This window comes from Ailuropoda melanoleuca, chromosome 11 (genome assembly GCF_002007445.2).
Source record: "Ailuropoda melanoleuca isolate Jingjing chromosome 11, ASM200744v2, whole genome shotgun sequence".
NCBI classification, from domain to species: domain Eukaryota; kingdom Metazoa; phylum Chordata; class Mammalia; order Carnivora; family Ursidae; genus Ailuropoda; species Ailuropoda melanoleuca.
In genome coordinates, this window is record NC_048228.1 from 40,073,995 (window position 1) to 40,084,833 (window position 10,839).

Below are 10,839 nucleotides of genomic sequence, written 5' to 3' on the forward strand. Positions count from 1 at the left end.
GAAGGTATGTAGCCATATTATAAACTCCATGAAGAGATTGTCAAAGTATAATTTTTAAAAAGTTAAAAATATGATTGTCATACAAACATATAATGAACATATTTATTCAACTAATTTTTATTACATTATTAAATATTTATTTAACTTATTAATTAATAGGGAGTCATCAAGATGGTAAAGCTGGTTCCAATTTAATAAAGGAATGTTAGAATAAGATTGCTAGCTTAGATACAAAACTGGTTAATGTTCTTCAAGGCAATTAAGTGTAACATTTGTGGTTATCTTTTTTACTGGACAGAAATTATTTGAATCTTTATGGGAAAACACATGTAACTTCACTAAGACTGGGACTTTTAATCAGGAGTAAACAGTGATTTAAACAAAGTGTATTCCCTCTAGACAATTTAAAAAAAAATTTTAAAGATTTTATTTATTTATTTATTTGAGAGAGAGAGTGCTCAAGCAGGGGGAGTGGCAAAGGGAGAGGGAGAAGCAGACTCCCCTCTGAGCAGGGAGCCAGATGCCAGGCTTGATCCCAGGACCCTGGGATCATGACTTGAGCAAAAAGGCTGACGCTTAATCGACTATGCAACCCAGGCACCACTTCCCCTAGATTATTAAATAATCCTTGGGTGAGCCTGATAAACAATGCCTCCCATGACACTGAAAGGAAATGCCACCCATCTTTTTGCCTTATTTCCAAGTTTTAAAAATGTTTCTTTTTTTTTTTTTTAAGATTTTATTTATTTATTTGACAGAGATAGAGACAGCCAGAGAGAGAGGGAACACAAAGGGGGAGTGGGAGAGGAAGAAGCAGGCTCATAGCGGAGAAGCCTGATGTGGGGCTCAATCCCATAACGCCGGGATCATGCCCTAAGCCGAAGGCAGACGCTTAACCGCTGTGCCACCCAGGTGCCCCTTAAAAATGTTTCTTAATAGGAAGGATTTTATTTTATTTTCTTCACTGCTGCATTACTAGCACCTGGAACAGTACTTGCAACTAGTAGGCTCTTAAGGAACAGTTGTTAAATGAATGAATGGTTATGTTTTAAGAAAGTTTTTTTTAATTGGTTGTTTATAATTCAGAGTGCATTTCCCTTTTTTTTTTGTTGTTGAAGATTTTATTTTTAAGAATCTCTACACCCAACATGGGGCTTGAACTCACGACCCCAAGATCAAGTTGCATGCTCTTCTGACTGACCCAGCCAGGTACCCTTATAACTTGGAATGTATTTCCCTTTAAAGTGATGTTAGAAATTATGTAATTAGTTCTCTGGTCAGACCACAAATCTTCCCAACCCACAGTATAACCAAGAAAGACTGGCAAACAAGAGCAGGAGTGTTTCTATGAGAAATGCATTCATCTATTCAAAATGGAGAACTGGGGCCACATCTTCTTTCCACCTCCACACTTATATCCCTTTCATTCCATCCCCCAGCACCCCCCTCAGGACTTGCTGTCCCTCAAGTTCTCTATTGCTGGGCAGTGGTATCAGGAATTCCCCACAGCAAGGCTGGCTGCTTTGGGTACAGCTGGGAGCAGGCTATAGTTAAAGGAAAAGAAGAAGCAGGGAGCTGATGATCTCTGGTTGGAGATGAGGTGCTCCGGGGTCTGCAATTCTGGAGTTATAACCCCCAGTATTGCTGTCAGTCTGAGGCTTTACCACATTTCTTTTCTTCTATAAATTCCAACATGGACTTGCCGGCTTCCCTTTTAATATCACCATCTTGTGTTGACTAGAGTCTCTCCTCTATAAGCCACTGAAGGACAGAGTGAAGTCTCACAGCTTTGCCTGTCCCTGACATGCACTCTGTGGAGGACTTTTAAAGGTGTGCAGGTGCAGATTGGGTGTTTAATCATTCTGTGGGTTTGCTGCAGTGATTGGTATAGCCAGATATTTTCTAGACACCACGATGTTCTGTCTGAAGTGCATTGTATTGATTTGCATTAAGCTCACCTGCATGTAACAGAAAACCTGAAATGATAGTGGCTTAATCAAGAGAGAAGTTCGTTTCTCTTGTTCATCAAAGAAGTCTGGGCGTAGGCAGTGCCTATGTGGAGGCTCCACAGTCATCAGAGAGCCAGACCCTTTTTGTCTTTTCTGCCCCACTATCCCAGCACATGAATATCACCCTCAAAATCATGTGGGCATCCACGTGGTAGGGAACACCTATTCACAGATTTTCCAGGGTCCACTCAAAGGGTGGAAGATAGTAAGTAAAAAGCTGTAGGGGTTGGGCATCCTACTGTATCTACGAATCTTACCTTCCTTTTTCTTTAAACTCTCGAAGATTGGCCACTGAAGACCAATCTGAGCCACCAGGCAAGCTAAGAGGTCAAGTGAATGTCAGATATGAGCTGGAGAAGGAAGGAGGAAGAAAGGAAGCAAAATTCTAAGAAGCAGCAAAAATAACCTGAAACATCAGAGACATTGTTTTGGAGGTTATTTGGGTATAAAAGTTGTACATAGATTTGCCATTTGCCTTTTTAGCATTGTATTAGTCAGAATCTCAACAGAAAACTGGGTTTCACTTAAATTAGATCATTTGAGGAAGTGATCTTTGTCCACAAATTTGTAAGGTGTAGCATCACCACAAGAGAATGCCTTAGCCTGGGGTCAGTGGCAGCAGGGCAGTTAACACCCCTAGGGGCCTGAAGGGATGTGGGGAGGGAGTGGTTAATGAAAGGAATTCAAGGACTGCCTTGAAAAGGACTGTGACATTTGGGCAAGAGAAACAGCCTGAGGAAGGGAACAATGCTCCTATTCCCTTCCTTCCTATACCTTCTAGGGATCCCCATTGGATCAACCTAACTGAAGCCAGAGGGTGAGGGAACCCTTTGGTATGAACCATACAGGTGAGCTTCTTGGGACAGGAAAGGGTGGAGAGTAGATTTGGAGGGACAAAAGAAGATATAAAGCAAGAACATTGCTATTAAACTGCAAATAAAGAAGTAGAATAAAATCACTTTCATTTGTACTCTTTTTATGCTCATTCTGCCATTAACTGTGGTAGCCAGCCTCCCAAGTAGTCCCCAGGAGTTCTTGCCTCTTGATGTTCATGTTGCAGATATGATAGAGGGTGGCTTCTAAGGCTGGGTCACAGTGAGGCTACCGCTTTTTGCCTTGGATAACTTGTTCTGGAGGATACTAGCTGTCAGGTCCCCAGGATACTCACCTGGGGGCTTGTGGTATGGAGCTGAAGCCTCCTATAGCAACCATTTGCCAGCCATGAGAGAGAACCATCTTAGAAGAGGACCTCCAGCCCCAGTCAAACCATCACATGACTGCAATTCTGACTGATATCTGGCCTGCAACCTCAAGAGAGACCCCAAGCAGAGACCCTAAGCTGTTCCCAAATTCCTGGCTCTCAGAATTATGTGAACTAATAAATGTTTGCTCTTCAAGCAACAGAGTTTCGGAGTAATTTGTGGTGCAGCAATAGACAACTAATTATGATTGTTAATTTAGGTGTCAATTTGATTGTATGCTGCACCAACTGAGCCAGCCAGGCACCCCTCAGACAACACTTCTTTTTAAAAAATATTTAATTAAATTAATTAATTTATTTGACAGAGAGAGAGAGAGCATGCACATGGGGTGGGGGGGGCAGAGGGAGAGGGAGAAGCAGACTCCCTGCTGAGCAGGGAGCCCAACGTGGGGCTCCATCCCAGGACCCTGGGATCATGACCTAAAAAGATGCATAGGGCAAGTTATGGAGGGAATGGCACAGAATTTCCATGTCTTCTCCAGAGCACCACCCTGTCAGCACTTCAATATGCTCACCAACTCAGAGGTTCCTTTACTAGGTGTGAGTGAGCAAATCACTGGTCTTTGTTGGTTAATCTGCAGATCAATCTCCAGCCCTCTCCCCTCCTTGGAGGTCAAGGAGTGGGGCTAAAACTTCCAATCTTTTAATCATGCCTTGGTCTTTCTGCTGACTGGTCCTCATCCTGAAGCTAACTAGGGGCCCACCAAAAGTAGCCTTTAGCCTTTTTAGAACAAAAGATGCTCCTAAGACATTCTAAGGGATTTAGGAACTGTGTTCCAGGAACCAAGGATAAAGACCAAATATATATTTATCATATTTATCTTCAACAAATGAGAACTTGTGGCCAGTCTTGTTTCATCTACGTCCCTTCCCAGTTTCCCTCCACCCTCTCAACTAGACTATTTTGAAGTAACCCAAGTAATCATAAAATTTCATTCATAATATTTCAATATTTATCTCTAAAATAAGGACTATTTAATACAATGATAATATTATCACCACAGATTTTTAAAAGTTACAAATAATCACAAACAGCCTGTACATTCTGACTCTTGTAACATGTTGCTATGTTGCCCTCCTATGCGGGTATAATAATTTACCCTTCTTCCCCCAGTTTATAGCCCTGATGTTATCAATATTTTTCATCTTCACCAATCTGTGTCCCCTGAAAATTCCCATTTCTTTGATTATTAATGAGATTGAGCAACTTTTCATTTTATATTGGCCATTTATATTTCTTCTGTAAATTGCCTATTCATTCCTCTGTTGATTTTTCTATGCATCAATCTTATTTTCATATTGATTGATAAGTTAAAATAGCAAGGGTTTTAATAAACATTGCATCATCTGTATTATATATCATGGAAAAAATTCAAAATGAACTTTATTTTCAAACAATTATTTAAAGTATGCATGGCAAATCCATAACACAGTACTCCATGCAGCCATTATATATATATCAGTACCCAAAGCAATCTACAGATTCAGTGCAAACCCTATTAAATGATGAACATAATTTTTCACAAAAATAGAACAAATAATACTAAAATATGTATGGGACCACAAAAGACCCAGAATAGCCAATGCAATCTTGAGAAAGAAAAACAAGGGGGTATCATGATTCAAGATTTGAAAATATACTGCAAAGCTGTAGTAAACAAAGCTGTATGGTTCTGGCCCAAAAGTAGACAAATAGATCAATGGAACAGAATAGAGAGTCCAGAAATAAACCCATGTTTATATGGTCAATTAATCTATGATAAAGGAGGGAAGAACATACAATGGGGAAAAAAAGACAGTCTTTTCAATAAGTGGTGCTGGGAAAACTGAACAGCTACATGTAAAAGAATGAAACTTGGATCACTTTCTAACACCATAAGCACAAATAAACTCAAAGTGGATTAAAGACCTAAATGTGAGACCTGAAACCATAAAAATCCTAGATAGAATACAGGCAGTAATTTCTTCAACATTGGCCATAAAATTTTCCTAGACAAGTCTCCTAAGTAAGGCAAGGGAAACAAAAGCAAAAATAAACTATTGGGTCTACATCAAAATAAAAACCTTTTGCTCCACAAAGGAAGCCATCAAAAAAACCAAAAAACAAAAAACAAACAAACAAACAAACAAAAAAACCCAAAAGACAACCTACTGAATGGGAGAAGATACTTGCAAATGATATATCCGATAAGGCATTCATATCCAAAATATATAAAGAACTTATACAACTCAACACCAAAAAAAACCCAATACAATTAAAAACAAGCAGAGGACCTGAATTGACATTTTCCCAAAGAAGACATACAGATAGCCAACAGACACTTGAAAGGATGCTCAACATTACTAATCATCAGGGAAATGCAAATCAAAACCATAATGAGATATCACCTTATACCGGTCAGAACATGTAGAATCAAAAAGATAAGAAATAACGTGTTGGCAAGGGTGTGGAGAAAAAGGAACCATCGTACACTGTTGGTGAGAATGTAAATTGGTACAGCCACTGTGAAAAAGAATATGGATGTTCCTCAAAAAATTAAAAATAGAAATACCATATGTTCCAGTAATTCTACCACTGGATATTTACCAAAAGAAAATAAAAACAATTCAAAATATATAAGCACCCCTATGTTTATTGTAGCATTATTTATAATAGCCAAGATATGGAAACAAACTAAGTGTCCATTGAGAGACAAATGGATAAGGATGATGTGGTATATATGTGCACAATGGAATATTACATAGCTATAAAAAAGAATGAGACTGTGCCATTTGGGACAACATGGACCTAAAGGGTTATGCTAAGTGAGGTAAGTCAGATGGAAAAAGAAAAATATCATATGATTTCACTCACATGTGGAATTTAAAGAAACAAATAAATAAACAAAAATAGAAAGCAGAATCAGACCTATAAATGCAGAGAACAAGCTAGTGGTTGCCAGAGGGGAAGGTGGTGGGGAGATGGGCAAAATGGGTGAAGGAAGTGGGAGATACAGGCTTCCATTTATGAAATGAACAAGTCATGGGAATAAAAGACACAGCATAAGGAATATAGTCAATGATACTATAACAGTGTTGTGAGCACAACATAATGTATAAACTTGACAAATCACTATGTTGTACAACTGAAATGAATGTAAAGTTGTGTGACAACTATACTAAAAAAAAAAAGCATGTATTTGTCAAAACATAGAATGTACAACACCAAGAGTCAACTCTAATGTAAAACCATGGACTTTGAGTTATGATCATGTGCCAATATAGGTTCACTGATCATAACAAATGTGCTACTTCAGTGAGAGATGTTGGTAGTGGAGACTGTGCATGTATGAGGGGGCTGTGCTGTATATGAGAACTGTTTGTACTTTCCACTCAATTTTGCTGGGAACCTAAAACTACCCTAAAAAGTAATGTCTATTTTATAAGTATATATTGACATGGACAGCTATTATCTAAAATTATTTATTAAATGTTCATATTAAGATAATTTCTATCAGGGCACCTGGATGGCTCCATCCACTAAGCATCTGACTCTTGATTTTGGATCAGGTCATGATCTCAGAATTATGAGATTGAGCCCTGTCCTGGGCTCCATGCTCAGCATGGAGTCTGCTTGAGACTCTCTCTCTCTCCCTCTCCCTGCCCCTTGCGCATTCTCTCTCTCTAAAATAAGTTAATAAATCTTAAAAAAATTGATCATTTCTTTCACTGAGTACACTATTTAAATACAAAAATAATATGTTGCTAATACAATCTAACAATATAAGCCTAGATTCCATAACAATGATCATACTGTGAAACTCTCTAACATGTATTTTAAATTATTCAATCATATTGCTGAATCAACTTTAATTTTTTAAAAGATAGATTATTTTTATATTTACTTTATCTTCTTTCAAAGATTTATTTATTTGAGACAGAGGGAGCAAGAGAGAGTGCGGGTGGAAGGGACAGAGGGAGAGAATATCCAAGCAGACTCCTGCTGAGTGTACAGCCCGATGTGGGGCTCAATCTCATGACCCATGAGATGATGACCTGAGCAAAAACCAAGAATCAGATGCTTAACTGACTGTGTCACTCAGGCACCCCAAAGATAGATTATTTTTAGAGCAGATTTCTGTGTACCACAAAATTGAGTAGAAAGTGGAGATTTCCTGTGTACCTTCTACCTCCATGTACACATGACAGCTATTATCTATATATATTGACATGGAAAGCTATACATAATATATACTGGGTAAAAAGAAAATTAACAGAAGACTATACATAATAAATAGGATATAATTTGAACTATAATATGTATGTTTGTAGTTGCATGGAAAATACTAAGACACAATTTATTAGTATCCCTGATTTATGTGGGAAAACAGAAACTCTGAGAAGTTAAATAACCAAGAACAATCAGCTACAAATGGTGAGGCCAAGAGATGAAACCAAGTTTGTCTGGCATGGAACCTGGCTTAGTCCACTTTACCATTAAGTAGAAAGGTCAGTGAGGGAATTGTCGGGAGCCGTCAGCACAATGATGCAAAAACTGGGGTGGTGGGGTGACCAGGGGGTACATTCATTTTAAGGAAACCAGGCTATGTTTCATGGCTGCATTGGTGAGAAAGTGGGCGGGGTGGGGGGCACACCAAGAGTCACTGGGGATTCAGTGGTTCAGCCTCAGTTTAGAGCAAAACCAACCATTTTGAATTTCAGAGAACCAAGGTTCAAATCCTGTCTTGGAGAAATCACCCCGGCTGTTGACCCTTAAAATACAAAAGAAACGAAATCATCTCAGGATGTGCCCCTAATGTTGCAACCTCTGTTATCTCACTGAGAAGAGTTCTCTTGGCTCACGTAGATTTAGGTCCTCTGATATGATCTCCCATGCAAGGAGATCTTTTCTAGCTCAATAAATTCTGACCTTTTATAACTCATAGTTAGGAGGAGACTGCTGGCATAGGACTAATTAGTGCTGCTTTTATTGGAACGGGCTATCTTTTTATTTGAATGTATTACCGAGGAATGTATTATTTTATGTGTGCAAATTTTTATTTATGGTAACAGGATTGTATCATATATCTCCTTCAGGTGTTTTATATTTTTCCATCAGCTCCGTGTACTTAAGAGTTACCCAGGCAGCTTTGCCTGCATCTAACCTGATCCTACTCACAGAGGCTGTAGACTCCATCTTACCCACCTGCTCTCACAGGGACGGGCACCCACGTACACTCAACTCCCTTCCACCTTTGGCTACAACACAGGAAACAACTTTGCCCATGTTCCCGTATAAGCCGTGTGAAAATTTCTTTGGAATATTTACTAGGAGCAGAATTTCTGGGTCACACATGTATGTATGCTTCAGTAGACTAAATCAGGCCAGATTACTCTCCAGAATGGCTGCAACAGGTGGGCCCCCATCAGCAGTGAAGAACAGTATGTTCTTTTTTTCTCCACATCTCTTCCAAGCCTTGGCAAGGTCCACATTTCTGATTTTTTGTTAGCCTGAAAGGTATAAAGTGATATCCTTGTGAATGTTTTTGTTTGCATCTCTCTGAGTACTATGGATTCGTGTTCATATAGCTGACTAGCCCACAGCGAGGCTGATATGCTGAGAAGGGTCAGATTGATCTTGTTGTTTCAGGTTTCTCTTGTACCCTTTGTTTTGTTCCCTGGGTTAGGACAATATCACTTTTTAAATAGCTTTATTGAGATATAATTCACTTACCATATAATTCACCCATGTAAAGTGCACAATTCAATGGTTTTTAGCATATTTACAGAGTTGTGCAACCATCACCAAAATCCATTTTAGAACATTAAAAAAAAATGTGTATAGCCCAGTGCCTCTGTGGCTCAGTCAGTTAAGTTTCTGACTCTCGATTTCAGTGTGGGTCATGATGTTGGGGTGTGAGACTGAGCCCCAGGTTGGGCTCTGCACTGCGTGGGAAGCCTGCTTAGGAGTCTCTCTCTCCCACTCCCTCTGCCCCTCCCCTTCCCTAAAAAATTAAATAAAAAATAAAATAAATAAGCCAACACCTCGGTAAACATGGCGCTGCCAGTGGTGTGGAGCGCATTGGCTGGGCCCTGCCTGCCTTGGCCCTGGGGGCTCACCAGCTCTGCTCTGCTCTCCGAGGGTAAGTTCACAGACAAGCATGAATGGATACCAACCAAAAATGGTATTGAAACAGTGGGAATCAGCAATTTTGCACAGGAAGCTTTGGGAGATGTTGTTTACTGTAGTCTGCCTGAAGTTGGGACAAAATTGAACAAACAAGATGAGTTTGGTGCTTTGGAAAGTGAGAAAGCTACTAGTGAACTCTATTCTCCTCTATCAGGAGAAGTCACTGAAATTAATGAAGCTCTTGCAGAAAACCCAGGACTTGTCAACAAATCTTGTTATGAAGATGGTTGTCTGATCAAGATAGCACTCAGTAATCCTGCAGAACTGGATGAATTAATGAGTGAAGAAGCATGTGAGAAATACATAAAATCTATTGAGGAGTGAAAATGGAACCCCTAAATAGACTGGCATGAAACAACTTAATCTAGCATAGTTGTCTTAAATTAGTGGTACACAGAGGATTTAAAATAGCAACAATTAGCAATACCAGTGGAAGAAGAAACTACTTGTAACAATGCTAATGGAAGAAAATACCCCTTAACTTTATAATGATTGTAGAAAAACACAATATACATCTGTTTTGCAATACCCTCTGATTTTTACCCAGTTATGATATTCAGAATCCTGAAATGATCTGTGGTTAAAAACTATAAAAATTGTGTTATTCAAGGATGACATTGTTATCTTAAGCCTTAGGGAGTATTATAACTTGCTTACATCTATCCCTGGATGGGGGTCAAAATACTTAAACAATCTTTCCATTGGAAATAACTGGCAGTAGAAAAAGGTTTGTTAGTTGTATGGTGTCAGATAAAGACCAAAACTACTTAATTTTGCAATATACTGCACTTGATGGTTGGTGCTATCTTTAGACAATGAAGCAACAGCCTTGCAGAAAGGTAAAGAGTTTAATAATAAACCATTCAACTTCTCTGTTAAAAAATAATAAAAAATAAAATAAAAAAATAAAATAAATCAATAAAAATATGTATAGCAAATGTGTATTAAGAAATGTATCAGAAGTTACCTCTACTCTCTCTCTCTCTTTTTTTTTTTTTAAGATTTTGTTTATTTATTTGACACAGAGAGAGATAGCCAGCAAGAGAGGGAACACAAGCAGGGGGAGTGGGAGAGGAAGAAGCAGGCTCCCAGCGGAGGAGCCAGATGTGGGGCTTGATCCCAGAACGCCAGGATCACGCCCTGAGCCGAAGGCAGAAACTTAACGACTGAGCCACCCAGGTGCCCCTCTCTCTTTTTTTTTTTTTTTAGAGAGACAGAGTGAGAGAGAGAGCAGGGAAGGAGGGGCAGCGGGAGAGGAAGAGAGAGAATCTTTTTTTCTTAATTTTTTAAAATTTTAGTTTTTTTTATTATATTATGTTAGTCACCATACAGTACATCCCTGGTTTTTGATGTAAAGTTCCATGATTCATTAGTTGTGTATAACACCCAGTACACCATGC

The 10,839-nt window shown here is 38.9% G+C and overlaps 1 protein-coding gene across 1 annotated transcript; it reads left to right on the top strand.

Moving 5' to 3' along the window:
• The first annotated feature begins 9,304 nt into the window (after window positions 1-9,304).
• LOC100480804 (glycine cleavage system H protein, mitochondrial) lies at window positions 9,305-9,763 on the top strand. Its single transcript, XM_002913601.2, has one exon. It carries the CDS (start codon window positions 9,305-9,307, stop codon window positions 9,761-9,763), a length of 459 nt encoding a protein of 152 aa, XP_002913647.1.
• The last annotated feature ends 1,076 nt before the right edge of the window (window positions 9,764-10,839 follow it).

Bases quoted from the DNA above. Each gene is read 5' to 3' on its own strand.
- LOC100480804 (XM_002913601.2), top strand. From the start codon at position 9,305: ATGGCGCTGCCAGTGGTGTGGAGCGCATTGGCTGGGCCCTGCCTGCCT.